Source organism: Coenobita brevimanus, chromosome 46 (genome assembly GCF_032717465.1).
Source record: "Coenobita brevimanus isolate Jiangsu-jjx chromosome 46, ASM3271746v2, whole genome shotgun sequence".
Lineage (NCBI taxonomy): Eukaryota > Metazoa > Arthropoda > Malacostraca > Decapoda > Coenobitidae > Coenobita > Coenobita brevimanus.
Window position 1 is genome coordinate 40,294,559 of NC_136999.1, and position 23,380 is coordinate 40,317,938.

General features: G+C 41.9%; 1 protein-coding gene and 1 non-coding gene across 2 annotated transcripts in view; one reads left to right on the forward strand and one right to left on the reverse strand.

Annotated features, from left to right (window-relative positions):
- Positions 1 to 23,380, reverse strand: part of LOC145398702 (uncharacterized) — a 42,460-nt gene that overhangs the window by 12,100 nt on the left and 6,980 nt on the right. Inside the window, exons 2-6 of the mRNA XM_080271504.1 lie at positions 18,354 to 18,479; positions 14,994 to 15,118; positions 13,583 to 13,699; positions 12,684 to 12,919; positions 684 to 812 (exon numbers count right to left, since the gene is read on the reverse strand). Of these exons, the coding sequence (XP_080127630.1) occupies positions 684 to 812; positions 12,684 to 12,919; positions 13,583 to 13,699; positions 14,994 to 15,118; positions 18,354 to 18,479 (733 nt within the window). The remainder of the gene's footprint in view (positions 1 to 683; positions 813 to 12,683; positions 12,920 to 13,582; positions 13,700 to 14,993; positions 15,119 to 18,353; positions 18,480 to 23,380) is intronic.
- Positions 16,115 to 16,232, forward strand: LOC145398884 (5S ribosomal RNA). The gene has a single exon (XR_013897215.1). It is a non-coding gene; the product is annotated as a 5S ribosomal RNA (ribosomal RNA).

The window sequence follows — 23,380 nt, forward strand, 5'->3', positions numbered from 1 at the left end:
AGACTCACGTAGAAGTAACTTATATGTAGCAGGGACGGGTCTGCCGGCTAGTGCTGGCTCAGCTTTGGCAGTGGCAGTAGGAATAAGTACATGATACAAGGTAGATACTGACAACACTGACTGGGTCGTCCTCGCAGCACGAGAAATCACCCGGCGGAGTGGAAGTGGAGCGTTATATGTGGACCACTTTGTATTCAAAAACATGTCTCAAATATCCAGGCATACAGACTTTCCAGTGAGGGACACTCCTGCTTTGTGAATACACAGAATTTATATCGCTTAAATATAGCCCATAAATTCACGGACGAGATACTGAAATATTGTTGTGGTATATACGACCAGCTTTGAATAGGAAAAATACTGATTTGTTTGGTTACAGTATTACTTTGTGTGGGTATAATATTGCTTTGTATGGTTAGAATAGTGCTTTGTATAGTTATAATATTCATTTGTATCGTTAGGACTTTGCTCTGTAAGAGTATAATATTCCTTTCTGCAGGTAAAGTATTGTTTTGTGTTGTTAAAATATTGTTTTGTATAGGTATAATATTGCTTTGTATGACCAGAATATTGCTTGGTAGAGGCAAAGTATTGTTTTGTATAAGAGTCAAGTATTCCTTTGTTTAGGTAAAACATTGCTTTATGTTGGTTAATGTTGCTTTCTACAGGTATAAATCACTTACTTCATAAACTTTGAAGGGAAGAGGTGGGTGGTGGGGGCAAGAACCAGGCCTCTGTAAGCAGTCCAGGTGGCCACTCGTTCTGGCAGAGTAGATGAATCACTGTACGGCAACGACGAGTACAAGCTTACTCTGGAAACATCAATAAAAATTACCGGACAGAATAAAACTAGAAAGCATTCAGAGAGTTCATACATCCACCAATGCCAAATCCGGATCCGGATCTGCCCCCAAATTCAATCAATTCTTTCTTGGCCCATGGACCACCCTTCCACACAATTTCATTGAAATTCATTGAGAACTTTGGAGACATCGGGTGGACAAACAAACACAGATAATTATAAGTGAATACATAACCTCCTCCAACTTCGTTGGCGGAGGTATAGAAGCTTGTTTCAAACTGACTACAGTTGAGGTGGCAGCAATGGCATCTGTATTAATAATAATAATAATCTATCTATCTATCTATTGCCAGACGCCTCAATCCCGTTTGGGGTGGCCACAAACAAATCGCCTCCAAGTCGCCCTGTCCCCCGCCATTTCACTGCCCTGCTCCCAACTCACACCCCCCTCTCTCATATACCTCTCCACCCCATCCCTCCATCTCATCCTCGGCCTCCCCCTCCCTCTTCCCGCCTCCACCTCACTCACATACACTCTCTTCGTCAGTCTTTCACCCTCCATCCTCTCCACATGGCCAAACCACCTCAGTGTGTTCCTCATAACGCTTCCTATCACATCCACATCAACACCACAACGCTCCTTTATATCCTCATTCGTCAGCCTGTCTCTCCACGTGACTCCACAGGCTCCTCTTAAATAACTCATTTCCACTGCTCTCACTCTTGACTTGTGTCCTTCCAACAATGTCCAAGCTTCACTTCCGTACGTTAGAGTTGGTATCACAATACTGTCATGCAGTAACTTTTTCACTTCCATGCTCACTTCCCTGTTTCTTATCACTGCTTTCAAAGAACCAGCAACCTTTCTTCCCTGCTGTACCCTTTCAAGCACTTCACCCTCCAAACCTCCATCCTTACTCATCACACTACCCAAGTACTTAAACGTACTCACATTTTCCAATTCCTCACCATCCAACCTCGCTGTACATTCACCGACTTCACCTCTCTCAAAGACCATCACTTTACTCTTCCCTACGTTCACCTTTAGATTCCGTTTCTTACACACTCTCCCAAACTCATCCACCAAGCCTTGCAGCTCCCCTTCGTCTTCAAAAAGACGCCAGAACTATGGAGATATTGTGTGGAAAACGTAGGATTCGGATCCGCTCGAAAATTTAATCAATCGTTCCTTCACCCATGGTCCACTCTTCCACAAAATTTTATTAAAATTCATTGAGAACTTTTGGAGATATTTTACTCAGGATCCGAATGCGCCCAAAAATTTTGTTAACCCTAGAATGCTTACGTTATTATCCTCACAGTACTGCTTTCGCCGGGAGAATTTTACCCAATTTTGGAAAATTATTAAAAAATACTTAGACAAAATTTTAATAAAATTTGACAATGCAGATATCAAAAGTAACTCATATACTTTCTTCTTACATAGTAATAACCATCAGGGTCAGAAAATAAATTTTACCAGAATTTATTTAGGAGGTACTAAAAAAAATACTTTTTTTTTTTTATAACATGAACATTAACCCGCGGCGTCCCGTCGACGTACTTCCACGTCCTCACGTTATGTCACAGCTAATCCCGTCGACGTACTTCAACATCCTGCAATTGCAAGGTTCATAATTTCCACAATTTTCAAAATTCGCGCGAGATTTTCGATTCGCCCACGTACCCAAGCCTCCCCTACCTGCCGCCAGGCGGGCAGCGTCCTAGACCCCCGTGACCCGCGCTCACCCTTGTCTCGGTCAATCACCTGCTAGCAGTGACCCAGGTCAGACATGGCGCGGAAAGGTCTCTCAGACGAGGAAATCGCATCCGTCCTGGAAGCCTTCACTGGAGACAGTGATTCTCCATTCGACGATGATGTGGTGGATCGCGATTACGTCCAGCCAGAGGAAGAAATAAGTAGCAGTGATGAGGAGGTCCCTTTGCCCCGAAAAACGCGGTATGTGACATACCGTAAGGCAAGGGAAGGCCAGCCTGCTCCCCAACCACGTGCACAGCTATCTCTCCATCCCGAATCTGATGAGGACGAGGATGAGGACGATGAGGATGACGGAGGCTTAGGACGTGATATCGCCGCGTGGTTGGGAAAAGAGAAAATATCACCACGAGGATCAGAAGGTGGGGCAAGACGACACATAAGGTATGGTGAAAGTACTTTGTCTGGGGAAGTGGCAAGTGGTGTGGTGGGATTGCTGGGAGAAAGGGAAAGTGTTGTGGCGGCAGCGCGGGGTGAAAGTGAGAGTGGTGTGGGGGTAATGCGGGGTGAAGGGGCAAGTGGTGTGAGGGAGGCAGGACGAGCACGTGGTGCTCGTAGGCCTAGGGGAGAGGAGGTGGAGTCACTCCCCAGCACTTCTTTCGCCCCTGAATATTCCCAAACTTCCTCCCCACAGCCCCAGGATGTGGGGAAAGGAAAGAAAGGGAAGGGAAAGGGTAAAGGAAAAGGGAGAGGGAAGAGAAGTGCGAGTGATGAGAGGCGCCGCTCTCCACCTCCCCAACCTCCCCCACCACCCTCACCTCCCCACCCTGACGAAGGGGACGATGGTGACGTGGCTGGAGACGGTGGTGTCACGTGGAACTGGGAAGATGGGAGTAATTTTACTCCCATCATTCACCCTTTCACTGAGGAGTGGCGGTCAGGTTGCACGGCTCCAGGTGTAAATGCAGGTTCGTCACGGGTGGATTTTTTCAACTTGTTCTTTGGTGAGGCGTTTGTGGGGCGCATAGTTGAACAAACTAATATTTTTTCACAATCACAGTGCCGTGAAAGTGAACGTTTGGGAACCACGAGCAGGCATTCCCAACAGTATGACTACCCCCTGACTATTTCATAGATGTTACTATTTTTGGCCCTGGTTATTTTGATGGGTGTGGTAAGGAAAAACCAAATTCCTGCCTACTGGACAACTGACCCAATCATCCTTACACCTTTCTTTGGAAAGGTGATGAGTCGTAACCGATTTCAGTATTTTTTCGGCCGCCTCCACTTTTTTGATGCAGAAGATCCAGCCAATGCAAATAACACCGATAAAATGAGGAGAATTAGGCTGGTATTTGATCATTTACGGCAAATGTTCCGCTCCTCATTTTATCCCTACAGAGACTTCGTCATAGACGAGAGTCTTGTGTTGTGGAGAGGCAATATTTCCTTTAGGCAGTACATACCCAGCAAGAGACACCGTTTCGGGTTCAAGATCTTTGTTATGTGTGACTGTAAGACTGGTTATGTGCAAGACATAGTCTTGTACACGGGCGCACAGACAGATATAATAGAAGATCGGAGTATAGGACTCTCTGGGGCCGTGGTGAAGACAATGATAGAAGAGTACCTTCATCGTGGTCATGTGTTGTACCTGGACAACTGGTACACTAGCCCTCTTCTCACTAGGTTCCTCCACCAACACGACACCGGAGTCTGTGGTACAGTCAAGAGAAACCATCGCCATATGGTCAAGATAGGGAGGAAACTTGACAAGAACGAGGTGGTTTTCTTCCAGGCCAATAACATCCTTGCAACCCTGTGGAACCACAACAGGGAAGTTTGCCTCCTATCAACTGTTCACAGTCCCCTGATGCACCGCACAGACTCCGTGGATCACCGTAGCGAGAGGAGGCGCAACGTATGGAAACCAGAGTCTGTACTTGCCTATAATCTGAACATGAGGCAAGTTGATCAGTCAGACTCGATGATTTCAAGTGTTGACTGTGCCAGGACCACAATGAAGTGGTACGAGAAACTCTTTTTCCACTTGCTCGACATCACGGTCCTGAACGCCCACTACCTGCACGCAATGACCACCGGAGTATCCGAGACCTTTGAGGAGTTTGTGAGGGAGCTGGCACGTGAAATAATCACCAAGCATGCCCAGTACAGACCCACACACCGCACCCGCACCCCCATGGCTGCTCAGACTCCCCTACGTCTTGCAGGACGCCACTATCCCAGCGCAATCCCTTCCGACCCAAACCGTCGTAAACCCCAGCGTCGCTGCCATGTATGTAAGCACTCGACAGTCAGACCATCCACTCAAAGAAAAGACACAAGATACGAGTGTGTCGAGTGCAATGTTGCGTTGTGCCTTCAGCCTTGTTTCAAGGAGTATCATAATTTCCTACACTACTGAAACTGTGCGGGAAGGCAAAATGACGCTCATTATAATGGTAAGGCCAGTCAGTAGGTGCTAAGTCAAATATAAAGTTGAAACGGGTGTTATTTTTTCAGAAAAGTAATGTATAAGTTGAGAATTAGTGTAAGTGGAAAGAATTGATATCAAAACTACACCCACTGTGTAAATCTGGTCAGTAAATATGTGATAGCAAGGAAATAAAGTGGAAACGGGTATAATGTTAGCATGAATAAAACGTATAAGTTGAACAATAGTGTAAGTTATAATAATTGATGTCACGAGTACACCCACATTCTGGTCAGTAAGTATGTGATAGGAATTATATACAGTGGAATTTGTTGTAATGTTAGTAGTAAGGTATTTTATAAGTTGAATACTAGTGTAAGATGAAACAAATGATATCGCGATAACACTCCCTGTGTAAGTACGCGCAAATATGACGCTCAGTTCCATCGTAAGTTCAGAAATTATGTGATATCAGTTATATCAAGTGTAAACATGTTCAATGTTAGTGGAGTATTATTATATAAGTAAAAAAATAGGTTGTAAGTTGAAATAGTTGTCATAGCGACTTCACCGTGTGTGTTATTATGCACTATTATTACGCTATATATTTACGTAAGGCCTGAAATAATTTCAAAACAGTTCTATAAAGTTGAAAAGTGTATAATAATATTAGAAAAGTATTATGTAAGTAGAAAAAACACAATACGAGTTGAAACAACAGTCACAGCGAGTTCACTCACTACGTAAATAAGCGCTAACATTACGCTAAATGTTATCAAAAGGCCTGTGAATACGTAAAAACAGTTCAATAAAATGTAGAATGGTATAATGTTATTGTAGAAGTATTATGTAAGTAAAAAAAATTATATGTATCAGGATTTTAGAATGTTAGCGATTCATCGTGACCAAGTTGGCCGATTTTGCTCGTTTCGCACGATGGTACAATGCTTATTTCTGCTCTATTTTTGTATAAAATCCAATATACTCTTTTATCACATGTTTTTATGTTTGTAATAAATACATTTCTACTTACTTTCATTGGTTTCCCAGACTTATAATACCATAGAAAACGTTAGAGGCTCAGACCGCCTAGGGAGAACATGGGGCCAGGTGGGACCAAGGCATACCTGGTTAAGGTAATTAGGGACCCCGGGGACCAATTTCTTTGCCACTGACCATTGTTTCTGACCAAAAGTGAAAGTTTAAGCAAAAAAAAAAAGGGTCGAAAAATGGTCGGGATTGGGGGGTACCAGTGGTCGAAAAGTGGTCGGGACGGGGCGGGTTAAAATAAAAAACACTAACTATGGGCTCAATTGCCACTGGGCTTGGTGCCCCCTCCTTGGGACGTTGAAGCTTAAAACTAGGTAGGTGACTCCCCTCACATATCACCCTGGCCTGAAATGGGGGAAACGAAAAAAGGGGCAATGTCGGGTAAAAAACACTTTAAACCCAAATATCATGGTGATAAATGCAAGATGAAACCACATCACTACCTATGTAGGTAGGGGGTAGGGTGGATTGAAGGTATAGGGAAGGACAGCTCCAAAGCTCTTATCATAACAAAATAACAAATAAATTAATCGCCGAACAGGGAAATTTACCCGACCTAAGCATTCTAGGGTTAAGAAGTGAGATTTGCCAGCTAGGTGCTCGAGAAGCTTCTCGACGTTTCGTGTACGGTGTACAGTAGTTCCGGTATCGGTACGAGTCAGAGTTGCTAGTTTGCCTGCCGTTTGTAAGCGTAGTTATTTCGTATGTTATTCATTAATTTTTCTGCTCTTTTTCTTTAGAGTGTTTTATTTAAGTAATTGCTTGTTAAATTATGTAATTTAAGTTCGTATGGTAAATGATTTAGAGTGTTATGTAATGTAGGAAAACTCTAGCATGTTTTGATGTCTCCTAGTTGGTAACTGTTGTTGCTAGGGGCAAGTACAGTACAAGACCAGCAGGTTCCAGAATTGTGAAGAAGTAGATGATTCTCGAACAATACAATTTTATATAAGGATGGATAAGAGACTAGAACAAGTTCAGTTGGTTTTCAGTTCAGTCTGAGTGAAATTCAGTCGGCTTTGGTTCAGTTTGTGTGTAGTGCTGTTAGTAAAGTTTGTGAAGTGTTGCTAGCAAGCATTAAGTGTAATTACTGTCAGTGAAGATTATTTTTGGTACATGTGAAAATAATGAGAAGCATTAGGTGTAATAATTGTGAAGTGTTGTTGAACATTAAGTGTAATTGCAATAAGTAAAATGTGTATAGCTCCAGTGCTTGTGAGAAGAGTGAAGAGAAGTTGGAAAGCATTAAGTGGAATTATTTGGAAAATAAAGACAGTGAGCTTTAAGGAGCCAGTGTTCATTTTTGCCTCAGCTGATCTTGTGTACTATACACCTTAAGGCTGACCATAGGAAGAACAACTCACTGGGCAACGTCCTTCCTGTGCTGAACTACTGCTGTTGGAGTTTGTGGAAGTGTTGGGTGAGGACATAACACTGGTGTCAGGAGTGTGGATTAAGTGCTGCAGTGAGCCAAACCTTCGACATGGAAGTAGGAGGTGTGCAGATGAGGTCTTGAGCTGGGCAGGAGGAGGAAATTTCCCTGGCGACAATTATGGAGATAATACAGGCACAAACTAAAGAACTTAAAGAACAATTTCCGGCCCGAATTGATGAACAGAAAGAGTTCAGGAACGAAATCAAAGAACAATTACATGCACAAACTAAAGAACTCGAAGAACAAACTAATGTATTCAAAGAATTAGTACAGGTACGAGGTGTACTACTGAAGGTAAATAGGGAACAACCAGAGGCACAACATGAAGGACAAAAAGAACCATATGAGCACCTTCAAGAGGCAGCAGAGAAGCAACAGGGGAATTACAACCAAGGATGCAAGGACAGGTAGATGCTTTCATGGGGGAAATGAAGGAAGAACAACAATAACTTAAGGAGGAAGTAGATGCCAAGCTAGAGCAGCAGAAGAATGAGGTAAACAATAATGTGATGGAGTGTGAACTGCATGTAGATGATCAGTTGAAGACAATTAGTGAGGAAATAGTAACGGAATGCAAACAGCATGTGGACAACCAGCTGAAAGTTAGTGAGGGAATAGTGATGGAGTGCAGACAGCATGTAGATAACCAGTTGAAGCATGTAGTTGACCATGTGAAGAAAATTAGTGAGAAAATTGAGGCTGTAGAGAAATATTGCACTGCTGAGCCTCAGGTTAGTGTACAGGGAACATATGAAGGGAATGGACAGTGTATGGTGAATCTTGACGGATCCCAGGCATCTAAAGGTAGCATTACAGGGTTGAGTAATCAGAATGCAGAGGTTTTAAGTCCTGGCCTTAATTATGATGCTCCAGTTTTTAGGCCCCAAACCAGTGAAATGCATGGCTGTAATGGTGGCCCAGTTAAAAGGAAAACTCAGGAATTTGATGGTAGAGTATCTTGGGAAGCTTACCGTGCACAGTTTGAGTTTCTTGCGGATCAGAATGGTTGTGATGATAAGAAGAGGTCTGCAGAAGGCCCACCACTGAAGAAATGCAGGAGAACCTTGATGAACAGTGTGCGAGAAGACAGAAGAACAGAATACAAGGAGTGTAGTAGGAATGGGAATCATAGTAAGAAGTGCAGCTCGACTGCAATGACAGGGCCAGTGTCAGATGAAGACCTGAAGAGAATTCAGATTTACAACCAGAGCTAGAGTGGCTGCAGCGGAGTACAGTGCAACCATCTTGGGAAGAAGAGTCCAGGTTAAGCCCTGCAACCAAGTGCTACTGAAGTCAGTGGGACCTACTTTGTTTGAACAACGGGCTACTGGAGCATCAGTAGAAGACATCCGATGGCCTCAGCAAGTATTGGCAACTGGTGGTTCTGAAAAAAAAATGAGGTCTAAGATCTTGGATGAGTCCCATAACCAGAACATTAGTGGGCACCTGGGAGTGAAGACAACTCTAAGCCAGCTGTGACAGGTTCTACTGGACTGGCATGTGTCAGGATGCTGAAGAGTCGTGCCGGGCCTGTGATGTGTGCTGTGCCAAGAGGGGAACGAAGAAACATGGTTGTGCCCCTCTTCAGCTGTACCAAGATGGTGCACTGATGGAAAGAGTCGCGGTGGACATTGCTGGACCTTTGCCACTTACTGAGAGATGAAACCAGTATAAATGTGTCGCCATGGACTACTTCACAAAGTGGCCAGAAGCCTATGCCATCTCTGATCAAGAGGCTGCGACTGTTGCTCAGGCATTGGTTGACCAGTTTTTCTGTCGTTTTGGGATGCCACAAGAGCTACATTCAGACAATGGTAGAAACTTCGAGTCTGCTGTGTTCCATGAGTGCTGCAAGTTACTGGGGATCAAGATGAGCAGAATGACCCCACTAAGGCCACAGTCAAATGGGATGGTGGAGAAATTCAACTGGACCCTGGGACAAGAACTGGCCAAGTACTGCGTTGATGAACAAACAGAATGGGACCAGAAGTTACTTGCACTGCTGATGGCATATTGGTCTGCATCCCATGAGTCTACCGGCTACACCCCTGCAAAGCTGATGTTGGGCCACGAGTTATGTTTACCTGTTGACTCGTTAATGGGGAGACCACCTAGTGAAGAGCTGCCTACAGGCACCCCCAGCTAAGCGAAGCACCTTCAGGAAAGGCTGGCTGAGGTACATCATCAAGTGCAAGGAGCCCTCAAGTTTTCAGGAGAGGTGATGAAGTGCAAGTATGATGCCAAGGCAAGTGCAGTGCGCTTCAAGGATGGTGATCAAGTTTTTTTACACAATCATCAGCATAAGAAGGGAGTCACCAAAGCTGTAAAGCCCATGGGACGGGCCTTACACTGTGCTAGACCGCCTATCAGACCTAACATATCAGATTTGGGGAGGCAGCAAGTCTCGCCCAAAGGTGGTACACGTGAACCGTCTGTGGCAGTGCCATGGGCCAGGACAGTACAGCTGGGACGTCTCTGAGGAACTGTGTTCACCCGCGACCGAGGATGTTGAGGAGGACCAATTAGCTGAAGTGCAAGAGAAAGGTGAAAGTTTCCCGAGGGAAGAAGTGAATCAGGAAGAGGACCAAGACCTTCCAGAAGGGGTGGACTGTGTGGAGGAGCAAGGACACCATCGGAAGTGGCACAGAAGAGACCTGATAAGTTGAAGGATTGTTTTGTGTATAGTTAGATGTTTCATTAGGATTAAGGTTTATGTTTGTATATATTGTGTAGCTTTGTCAGGACGACAAAGATCTAAGGAGGGGGTAGTGATAAAAAATTAGATTTGCCAGCAAGGTGCTCGAGAAGCTTCTCGACGTTTCGTGTATGGTAGTTCCAGTATCAGTACAAGTCAGAGTTGCCAGTTTGCCTGCTGTTTGTGAGCGTAGTTATTTCGTATGTTATGCATTATTTTTCTGCTCTTTTTCTTTAAATTTTTTTATTTAAGTGATTGCTTGTTATATTATGTAATTTAAGTTCGTATGGTAAATGATTTAGATTGTTATGTAATGTAGGAAAACTCTAGCATGTTTTGATGTCTCCTAGTTGGTAACTGTTGTTGCTAGGGGCAAGTACAAGACCAGCAGGTTCCAGAATTGTGAAGAAGCAGATGACTCTCGAACAATGCAAGCTTATATAAGGATTGATAAGAGACTAGAACAAGTTCAGTTGGTTTTCAGTTCAGTTTGAGTGAAGTTCAGTCGGTTTTGGTTCAGTTTGTGTGTAGTGCTGTTAATGAAGTTGGTGAAGAGTTGCTGGCAAGCATTAAGTGTAATTACTGTCAGTGAAGATTCGGTACTTGTGAAAACAGTGTTGTCAGGCATTAAGTGTAATAACTGTGATGTGCTGGTAAACATTAAGTGTAATTGCATTCAGTAAAGTGTGTATAGCTCCAGTGCTTGTAAGAATAGTGAAGAGAAGTTGGAAAGCATTAAGTGGAATTATTTGGAAAATAAAGACAGTGAACTTTAAGAAGCCAGTGTTTATTTTCGCCTCAGCTGATCTTGTGTACTGTTCACCTTAAGGCTGACCATAGGAAGAACAACTTACTGGGCAACGTCCTTCCTGTACTGAACTACTGCTGTTGGAGTTTGTGGCAGTGTGGGGTGAGGACGTAACAATTGAATTCATTCTTTCTTGGCCCATGGCCCGCACTTCCACCAAATTTCATTGAAATTCATCAAAAACTTCTGGAGATATCGTCTGAACAAACAGGTAGGCAAACATAGGTGAATACATAACCTCCTCCAACTTCGTTGGTGGAGGTAATAATAATAAGAATATGAATAAGAATAAGAATAAATAATTAATAATAAATATTTAATATTAAATAATTTTGGAAATGTGGAACCAGGAGATTGCAAAATTATGTTACTCTTTCCCAACAATACACTTTCCTCCTTTCGGAGGATAGGGAGTGAGATGAGGTCCGTTTGTGTAATCGGCCAGTGAAGCCGCCAAGTTACATCAGTGCCACCACATGAAGGGGTCCCTATCCAGCACCTTACTCCTGTACTACCACAAAGACCTTCAGCAACAGGCATTTCACTAAAACAGTTTATATTCTTTCCAACAACAGTTGCAGGAAGGATATTAACAGCACTGTTTATGAAAAAGACTGCCGTGTGTGATGCAGGTACAGCCACGTTCATGAATAGGGATATAGATCTATGTTATGTGTTGGAGGCTCTGTGGTGCGGTGGTAAAGTGTGTGTTTTCGTACACTGAGAACGAGAGTTTGCGCCCAGCCAGGGTAATAAACTTTGGAAGCGTTCTTGCAACCATGTACTGCTTTGGCGGACGTAGGGGGGGCTGTGGTTGAACCATTGTAGCATACCATAAAGTATGCTTGCACCCGGTCGGCTTGTGCGGGCCGATTACACTTGGTTCACAGATTACACACACATCCAAAGCCACTCCAATACTACACTTACACTTAGAAGCACTTCTCACCCTACATACAATCTCTACCAGGCAGCATAAGCCACTTGGTAGAGATACATAGGCTGTTTCGTCCCCACTTCGGTCGAGATAGGCCTCTCCTGCAGTGGACACTCAAACGGCTGATGATGATGATGATGTTATCTGTTGCAGCGTCTGTTATTGGTGAGATATGAAGCTTTTTATCTTACTGCCTGCTGCACTGATCATCAATGCACGAGACAATTAGAGGGCACTCAGTGGAGCGCATCTCAACGACAAGAGCAACGTAATTTCCAAACCTCACTTCATAATGGGCTAGGTTTTCCCATCATTGCTTTGGGTTTCGCAAAGTGTTTTCCGGATCCAGAATATGTAATACGATCCAGATTGGTCCCAAAAAATGCATCAATTGTTCTCTGAGACATGGGTTACCTACCCGCCAAATTGGATCCAAATCTCTCCTTTAGTTTTTGAGTAATTCTGCTAACAGACAAACAAACAAACATACAGGAGTGAAAACATTCTCTCCTTGTCGGAGAGAATAAGACAAATACTTCCACATCTCATCAGCAGTGGACTCTAGCAAAAATATATTGGTGACTATCCTCTCTTATGAACACGACCGTATTTTAAGTGAAAGAGGTATGATGAAACTGGGGTGTCTCAAAATATGAATCAATAATCGAGACATCAGTGCATTCAACATATTCCCCCCCCCAAAAAAAAAAAACTGTGATAGGGAAATGTGCAATTAAACAGTGCATATTAATAAACTTAGCTTTCTGCCTCAGTGGTCTTTTCAACACTGGTCTATGATGATTACCTGAATGTTGTCACGTCGTCGTTGATAATGGCGATGAGTGAGTCAGTGCGGGAGAATGTCTTGTGAAGGTGGTGGAGGCTGTGGAGTCGATGGAGAATGAGGCGAGTGAAGACGAACAGTCTCGTTCGCTGAATTATCAGCAGGTGATTCTTGAAGGAGAACTCGGCGAAAGTGGACAGGAAGTCTGGTTCGTCACTCACCACCACCACAGTCAAGCACCACACCAACTCACTCAGCTACAAATAACATCAGTTCTAGCCAAGTAGTTTCGTAGGTATGCGCTGTTTCATTAATCGTACTGACTACTGAATATCTAACTTAGAAGCTGACTGATAACTTATCTTTCAAAGTCTCAACATTTCACGGGATTTGCATTATATTCTGTTTACCAGTACTACAGGGAAACAACTGGGAAACAGTCTTCTTATAAAAGTTTAATGCCGTGCAGAACCAAGCAAGGGTTTAAGCACTGTAAATTGCTAAGGTGTATGGCGAGTTAATTGTTGACCAATTTGCAGAGAATGTTGCTTTAACAACTTTAGTACGATAACCTTAGTAATATTATTCTTGCTAAATCTACACGAATTTATTTTGCTCTGAGTACACTTTTTGAGGCAGAGTAGCTTGATACAGACTTCATTAAATGATTCCATACTAGGAGACTGTTTAGAGCTGAATAAATTCGTCTAGTAGCAGCAAAAGTAAACAGATGAATGGAGTCACACTTCTTAACGTGTTAAATACAACACTCCAATCCCTGCACACAAAGAAGTTAACGTTATGTGTAAGGACCACGGACACTTGTTATTCAGAGAGGTCCCATTCATAAATATTTGTCATTCTCACTGTTGTACTCTTCCTGTTACTCTTCTTAAACCATCTTTCCTCTCGCAACTTACCCGTTGAGCTTCAGCCACTGTCTGCATAAGATGCTGGCGAGTCGTGTTGTCGTCTTGGTCACGACTCTTGCTCTCAAACACTCCCAGTCCCCAGGGTGCTCGCAGCTTATACAGATCCTGCACCAGTGGAACACAATATTAGTAGAAACATAAATTGCCTTTATCACATGAAGGTAACCTCTTGAATATAGTTACGTGAATTAATGGTCTATTCTTGTTATCTCCCAATTATTATATTTATCTTTGGGCTCTCTTATAATGTAGGGAAACACGGAAACCAGTAACCCTATGTCACCACTCTAGTTCGAAATGTCTCTTCAAAGCTGCATAAAACAGTGTGAATGTATCATGAACAAAATCAAAAATACGATGAAGGGGTTAATATATTTATTACAGGAAACTGTTAGTTTAAAAGGAAACAAACATATCATAAATGAGGAACACCTGAAAAGTAAGCAAGACATATGAACATCAAAATGTTTTCAAAAATGCCAGTCGAAACCTAAGAGAACAACTGGTTTCGGGGCCTTGTAGGCTTAGATGTATGAGGATAAAGAGAGGATAATTAATTTAGATTTTTGGGAAATTCGTTAATGAAGTTAATATATATCCCCGGATAATTAATTGCTACTTAAAGCAAGACATTAAGTGTGAGGGTAATGTCCCTGTGTAGCCAGTGAGTATCCATATGGATGCTAGTGTTGATGACACAAAGTGGAGGGGGAAGGTGTGCCTTAAAGGGGCAGTACTTAATGCTTGAACAGCTGCTGCTACTGCTGCTGCTGATGATGATGATGATGATGATGACGATTTTTTTCCCCTCTCTTTTCCACTGTATGTATCATTTCTCTCTCCGACAAGGAGAGTATGTTTTCACTTCTGTTTGTTTGTTTGTTTGTTTGTCAGCAGGATTACTCAAAAGTAAAAGAGAGATTTGGACTAAGTTTGGTAGGCAGATAGCCTATGTCCCAAGGAACAATCGATTAACTATTGGGACCGATCTGGATCGCATTACAGATTCAGGATCCGGAAAACACTTTCTGCGAAACCCTAATCAGTAATGAGAAAACCTAACCCGTTATGAAGAGTGGTTTGGAAATTACGTTGCCATTGTCGGAGAGATGCGCTCCACTATGTGCCCCTTTAGTCGTAACTACCTCTACATTTCTCTTTGTCAGTCCTGCCTTGAAAATTTTCCAAACTCATCACTTCCTATTCTGTCTGACATGGATACATCTTTGCTGACATTTTATCCTTTAATAAAGTTAGCTCTATAATATTCAACCATTCCACACCTGATTCCTTTATAACTTACGCATCTAAAATCTCTCAACCGTTCTTCATGTTCCAAAACAAGATAATTGGGTCGATAATTGGGGAAGTGAAACAGGGACCATAATATTAAACCCACCCTGGACACGAGGGAGGTCCAGTACGAGCCATCTGTCAGCACAAACACGGAGGAGCGACTGCATGACTGTGTGGCCAACATGGCGTCCAGTGCAGCATGAAGCTTGCCGGCAGATTGGCTCAGGTCTATAACAAACGAAAATTTGGAAACTGAATGCCGTGGTAGTTTGCATTATCTGACTGATCTTTTTCTCAGATGAATTATAAAGCTCAATTCTGGGGGAAGGATTTAGGCTGTGAGAAGATGCCAAGGACTTGGAGGCAAGAATGAGTGAATAGAAGTGTAGTTCATATTAATGGCTCTCTTATAATGCTCTAACTTTTCTATCTTGCTCTTTCTGGATCCATCCAACCCTAAGAAGTCCATTTAATGGGAAGCATGTTGAGATGATGATGATGATGATGGTACTGAAAATTACAGTATAGGAAAGAACCTGCATAAATCCAAATCTGTTTACGTATGTATGAATCTATAACCACACATCCCATGGTCACTAATATATTGCCTTCTTTTCCTCGTGCAGTTCACCACTTTTCCGTGGAGTAAAGGAATATAGACTAATCATTCATTTGTTCGAGTTCCACCAGAAACGGTTGCCCGCCAGGAGCTTCACTATCTCGAGGAGTGCACGGCAAAGTGAGGTGGTGGTCATTGCGAGAGAGTGCAGCCAGCCAATTGCCTAACGCCAAACCAGACAGACCACCCGACATCGCCTCCCGATCACACTACCTCTCTCGCAGCACCTTATTTGACGCTGGTTCGAGTGATTAGCTGTCTTCAAGTCTTTCTTCTGGCTCGGCAAGATGGACAACTCGACAGATGCTGCAGCCCAGGGAATGTGTGTTAACCGACACTGTTGTGAAGCTATCTTAGAACCTTGAGTGCTGTTATCGTTTAATAGGAATTCTGTCTAACTTGTAATCATCATTAATCTTTAAACTGTGTTAAGGGATGCTGTTGATAAAATGTTATGCAGCTGTCTCTTGTTTATTAGTATCCAAGCCAGTCTGTCGTCCCTCCAAATCCCAAAACAGTCATACACCTCCTTATCTTGTCCTCGGTCTTCCTCTCCCTCCTCCACCAAACATGCATTCTTTTAGTCAATATTTCACTACTTATTTTCTCTCGGCATACCACGTTGAGTACACCGCTTCCCATCCGATCAGCGAAGTTAAGCAACGTTGGGTCTGGTTAGTACTTGGATGGGTGACCGCCTGGGAACACCAGATGCTGTTGGCATCCCTACATGTCAAGTGGGGTTTGTGGAGGATTAGTGCCCCTCCCTGTAAAACAATTAACTCTAAGCCCTTGGCCACCCCGTTTGGGATACATGGCGTCTGGCAATGAATGAATGAATGATTTTCTCTTCATGGGCAGCCCATCTCGAGGTACCTTTAACATTTTCTAACACATCCAGATCAACACCACGACGTTCTCAGACTTACAAATATGTCTGTTTATCCCTCTAACTCTCTTAGTAACTTCACACGATATACTCAGCTAACTCATCCCGTCTCCTTTCAGTCATGACTAGTGTCTTTCCAGGAAAGTCCAAGTTTCCTCTCCATATATTATAATGAGGATCACAGTTTTCTGATGCAATGACTTATTGTCACTAATGATCACCACCCTGTTCCTGCTCACTATCGTCATTGTACTGTAGCTTCAACCCTCTTTTTCTGCTCTGTCTTCTCTAGTATCTCGCCCTCTAAACTCCTATTCATGATCATCACATTGCCTAGATACTTGGAGGTGTCTACACTCTCCGTTTCCTGACGGTTAGGCTTCGATGCGTCTTCCATGGCATTCCTCGCAAAACAATAATTATATTCTTTCCTACATTTAATCGCAAATGTCGTTTTCAAATATACAGTAAAATATTGTACACGCTCAGACTCTTTCACCAACCCTTGCAGCTCCTACTCGTAATTATTTAAAGAACATGTGTAAACAAACGGCAGTACAGGCAATTTCCACCCACCACCCTGCGTCACAAGGAATACTTCACTATCCAAGCCCTACCTTGTACCTCATTATAACACCACACAACTACATAGACAGATAGATATTGATACATACAGACGTAGGTAAACAGATAAATAGATGGATGGATGGATGGACGGATGAATGTAGATACATATAGACAGAGATAGACAGACACATACAAAGATAGGTAGATAGGTAGATAGATAGGAAGATAGATAGATAGCTATGAAAAATTGATATTGATACATAGATAAAGATACTAAAAAAAGAAGTCAAGTCAATGCAGTAAACACCACCAGCCTGTTCATTGCACAAAATAAACATGCAATATGTGACTTACCGTAAAATGGAATGAAAGTATTACAATTTAACATATATATATCCACTAATATTTGCTCTTCCCACCAATGGCTTCCTGTACCTCAATTGTACATTTTGTCATGTAACTTGAAATTTGTCAAAATATGCGAAATATGCAGTGCTGATCTTCTTTACTCGTCTAATTGGCGTTTGCATATATATATATATATATATATATATATATATATATATATATATATTTATTTATTTATTTATTTATTTATTTATTTACAGAGGTTAGCGAATTCCGTTATGAGAGTAGGAGGGGAAATAAATTTGACAAAAACTATCATCGACCAAAACACACAATTAAAAAACTATTCGAGTACCAGAATTCCTCCATTAATTTTCCCTGTCACACCACAAGTAGGTAGGGGTGTGAAAATCATCATAGGTCTTACAACACACATCATCTACGCCATTTGTTTTTTTCTGCTTGTATTGTGCACTCTAAAGATGGTAAATATTCTCCATTATTTAGTTCAGAAATTGGTAGTTATATTCTATCAATCTATATACCTAGGCTGCTTCCCCCAAGGAAAGGGAGGCAGCCGAGACAGGAGGACACACTCCCAGTTTACTGATCCACTTAAACACATCCATTCGCATCTTAGCCCCAAGGGGGACTTTTCATTATCGTGTAAAAGCTGGTGTGGCATAGCAGAAGACCTATATCTTCCTTCATGGTGACCCAGTACAAAGTCATAAATAAAGATCATATGCCGAAACCTTAAATGGTAAAGTGAAATGCAAACCCTTAATTAAGGAAGGTCATTTATGGAACACCTGTGGTTATTAAGTATGGTCAGCCTCCATCCATATTACAGAACGCATCCAGCAACCATATCAGAAGACCAAATACGTTCTAAGTCACCACATATTTCAAAAATCGTCATAAAATAATTGGAGGTCTGCATCCCACTACAATTACAGGAGCACACGACCCTAATATATGATATCTGCAATGTACAGTTGGAATATACTGAATGTAATTGATAGACACGGACAACATACCACAACTCTGAGGCAGGCGGGCGTGGACCATGAGGCAGGACACAACCAGGCTAAACCACGGTCTTCCCACAGCACCTGCCATCACCACAACACTGCCACCAGCACGGGGTTGCCCACGGCACAGTTCTGTAGCAGGAATCTGATTTAGAAACATGTATATATAAAGGATAAGAATTTACAAGTGTATTATGAAAAAGAAATGTAAAAGAAGGCATAAGGTTTCTGCATAGTCCAGCCTCCTACATACTGTAAACTTCATGGATATCACGAGACAATTTGTTTGTATTTGTTTGGGACGCATATACTGTATATACAGGCCAATTTCTACTTGTAAGTCGTTACGTATACGAGTATAAAAATCAAGCAATAAGTGGTAATATCGTTTTTACTTAATGTCCATACGAAAACCTCTTGTTCACTAGAATAGGTATCTCCAATAGGTTTGGTGATTTAGCTATAAGGATAACGTAAGAAAAAAGATAATCTCCTTATAAATCACTAAATGTCTGCTGTTGGTACAATGGCTTGAGGCACACTCCAAAGGGCCTTAACTATTGTTTTAGCAGTTTGTTGATACATCTTGCCGTGTTTGCGTGATGTTCCACACGAAGTCCGCATTACATACAGACTGAGGAACAAACATGTAGGTGCGACCTTAGAGAGAGAGAGAGAGAGAGAGAGAGAGAGAGAGAGAGAGAGAGAGAATATTCATGCACATTTGGATCACTTCTTACCTAGCTTTGAAATCGAAGCTGGTGACCTACCGTAGTTTACCTTCGGACTAGCTTTACTTAGTGCCATGACACTTTCGTATTTTCTAACTACACTCTAAAAGGTCTTTAATATTTTTTAGAGATCGTTGATATCTCTTACAACTACTGCGTGATACTCCGCACATAGTTCGTGTTACAGACAAACAGACGCAAACTTCGGATTATAGAAATGATGCCTGGCTGTGGTAGGTATCTTAAGATACCAATATCCTGTTGACAACATTGGTGGTGGTGATAAATGTTGTTGTCTGGACGACAGCCCAGCAGACTGCACGACACCGGCCACTTCAGCCAGTCTTTTCCAGAGGTGTAGCTGAGGTTGTGGTGAAGGACTGTTTGTGCTGTGATAGTATGAAGCATGAGATGTGTGTGTAGGAGGAAGCATTGCAGTGTGGGCATAGTGGATTTTTTGTGAGTTGTATTTTGAATTGGTAATATAACATGGGAAGGCGGTTACCGCACTGCAGTTCGGCTAAGTGTATTCGTGTATCTCTGAGTAGGGAACACTCTAAGAGTTGGATGTCTGGTGATGCTTCATGGAGGATGCTATTTGACAGGAAATGCTGGATGGCTCTAGTGACTATGTATTAAGGTATGTAACTGTATAGTGTAATGCTGGACGGAGGATGAGGGATGTTGCTGAGATACTCTGTGTAGTGTAATGCTGGGTGGTTGTTTGTGGGTTTATTCCTACCGTGGAGGGAGATGATTCACCATAAAAATAAAAGGGACATAATGGGTCTTGAGTTGAAGCGAAGAACTGTGTGCATCACGTATTTAAATCATTCTTAATTAGAAATATTTTTGTTTCTTGATGTGGGCAATCTTTATTGGTGGTCTTACTTCATCTTGTACTTACTCAGAAGGCTGTTTTTTGTGAGATGATGATGATGATGATGATGATTATTATTATATAGCTTATTCGTGCTTGTGTTAAGGTATACGGACAGCCTGGCCTACCGTTAATCACTGTTGTTGTAATGAATTATTTATTGACGATTTTCAAAGATAATTTTTGTTGTCTAGGGGTAGTGCCTGTGAGTGTCTTTAGTTCTGATGTTACTTTAATGCTGGGGAAAGATGATATGTGTATCCAAAGTAGGCCCTGGAGTGTCTGAGTTTCTTTCTCGTGGGGACAAGTTCTATATACCAGCGAGGCCATTTCTTGCCATGGGGTCCAAGTGTTTTAAGTGGATATTGATTTGTTGTTTTATCCTACTGATGTGGAGTTTATTGTGCTTTTGATAAAATTTGCTATTTTTGTTATGAGATGAATGGGGGTAGTGTTTGTATTTCTTTTTTTTTTTTGTGATGTTCCTGTTTTGTGCCATCAGGTATGCTGTGGCTTTCTGATGCATAGAAGTTTGCTAGGTCGTGCGTTGGTTACGAATGAGTCCATCACTACTTTGAAGCGCTCCGTGATTTGCTTATTTGGACGTGTCAGTATTGATACTTTTTATAAGAATTTCGGCTGTTCCTTCTGTCATCGCGGGTATGCACACATTATTCCAGTTTTCATGCATGTTTTGATCATTTCATTCATGGTGCTTTTTTTTTTTAGCTTGTGCAAGTTTTCTTTTATTGCTGGAAGGAGATTGAGTCTTTTTCTTTCATTTCTGTGATGGTGATGGTGCAACCCCCCAAACATCGTAAACATGCCCTTGCAACCAATACTGAGAAAGAGACACGAGTTAGGTTGACTGTTAACATATATGCTTATGATATAGACAGACAGACAGACAGATAGATAATAGATATAAGAAATAGATAAAGAAAAAAGTCAGACTTTTTTTTACCATATTTCCAACCTCCTAAAGGCCTTGCAATGGAAGAATTAGAGAAGATTCAGAACTTTAAGAACATTATCTGGATATTTAATCAATTAATTAATTGATTTATTTATTGGCTCTCAAGTTCCTCAATCAGAGCATCTCCTCGAACAGACAGATCAACTGACAAACGAAGATGGATGTACAAAGGCACAGGTAGGCAGAGATACATAAAGGCTCAGGTAGGCAGAGATACATAAAGGCACAGGTAGGCAGAGATACATAAAGCACAGGTAGGCAGAGATACATAAAGGTACAGGTAGGCAGAGATACATAAAGGTACAGGTAGGCAGAGATACATAAAGGTACAGGTAGGCAGAGATACATAAAGGCACAAGTAGACAGAGATACATAAAGCACAGGTAGGCAGAAATACATAATGACACAGGTGGGCAGAAATATATAAAGGCACAGGTAGGCAGAGATACATAAAGCATAGGTAGGCTGAGATACAGAAAGGCACAAGTAGGCAGAAATACATACAGGCACAGGTACGCAGAGATACATAAAGGTACAGGTAGACTGAGATACGTTAAGGCACAGGTAGGCAGAGATACATCAAGACGCAGGTAGGGAAAGATACATAAAGGCACAGGTAGGCTGAGATACATAAAGGTACAGGTAGGCTGAGATACGTTAAGACACAGGTAGGCAGAGATACATTCAGGTGCAGGTAGGGAGAGATACATAAAGGCACAGGTAGGCAGAGATACATAAAGGCACAGGTAGGCAGCGGTGTAGGCAGAGATACATAAGGCGCAGGTAGGCAGAGTTACATAAAGGTAAAGCTGAAGATTGATGGACACTTGAGTCGAGTTGTACCAGCTGCCCGCACCAGGATTCAAAGGCAGTGACACTTACCACTCGGCCATGTTAGAGTAGCTAAGTGGTTGAATATAAAAACATAAATTGACAGAAATAGTCAGAAATGGGAAGGCAGATTGATAGATGATACTGTCATGTCAAACGAATGGTATACAATGATCGATAGGTAGATATGCACAGAGACAGAGAGATAAACAGAGTGTATCATATAGAGAGATGTGCGTATAGATAGACAGATAGATGGATAACTAGACGGATGGATGGAAGGATAAATAGACAGATGGATAACTAGATAAACAGTAGAAGGATAGATAGATGCATGGACGGACAGATGAATAGATGGTTATAGATAGATAGACAGATAGATGGTTTGATAGAAAGAAATACAGACAGGCGAAAAGAGACAGGTTAATACACGGACCCAGCAAATTCAAAAGAGAGATAGGAAGAACGATCATTACGAATCAGCCATAAGATCTTTAAGGAAGTACACAGCGGGCTATGAAATACTGGACATTTTCTAAATCTATGTGGAATATCTGAAATACAACTTTTTTTTTTATCCATATTAACTGTGCGGGATAGAGTTGCCTTTTATCACTGTAACCTGTGAAGCTGAAGGGATTTTTAGCTTGATCTCCCTATCCATAAGATTATTTCAACGTGATTGATATAAGATGGAGGGTTTAGATAGGGATTTTATTAAATCCTATATTGCCAAGGGTTCTACTAGGCTGTGTAATATCGCCTGGTGGGAGAAGGAGTAAACTACAGGAATACGGCACCATACGGATATATTAAACTCTGAAACAGGTCTCAACAAAGGTACAGTTGATCACACATGAACCTGGGACAGTGTGTGAAATGTGGGTCTACCTACAATTTTCGACATTCATGCATCACAGATACTTGGTCATTTCAGTTAATATTTGACACCCGTGCGCATTCATGTCAGTGCCACCAGCAAACATGTGATTATGTCTAGGATGTCAAGTGTACCAAATGCTAGACCTCCGCTACTCATATGTTGCCTACTGTACTTCACTGTGTTGTTGGTGATACCTGAGGGGAGAAAAAAGGGTCATGTTATTATCTGCCGATGCAGGGGACTGAATATTCATTACGTATTTTTAAACAAATGCATCAACACAATTTTTTAATCCTGTCACTCGAATAAAATCCAGTTACAATGACAAAAGAAAAGTATTACCTTTGCCAGATCAGCGGTGATTTTATTAGTCATTTTGTCTTCTGAGATAATATTCTTGTCTTCTTGAGTCGAGGCTAGAAACCTAACATGTATAACGCAATGGTGTTTCAGTTATAGTAGCCTAATGATTTTGCATAGTATTGGTTGTTGGTATAATGTGTGTGTACGTGTGTGTGTGTGTGTGTGTGTGTGTGTGTGTGTGTGTGTGTGTGTGTGTGTGTGTGTGTGTGTGTGTGTGTTTTAGGTTTCGAACCAGAAAGTTTGAAAATCTTAACGAACACTGGGTTAAGATGTCATCCATTTTCGCTGGGCACACTCAAAACATTTCTAGTGCCATATCCCCGCCTTCCTGTGTCCGTATATTGATCACTTCATTTTAATTAGCAGACA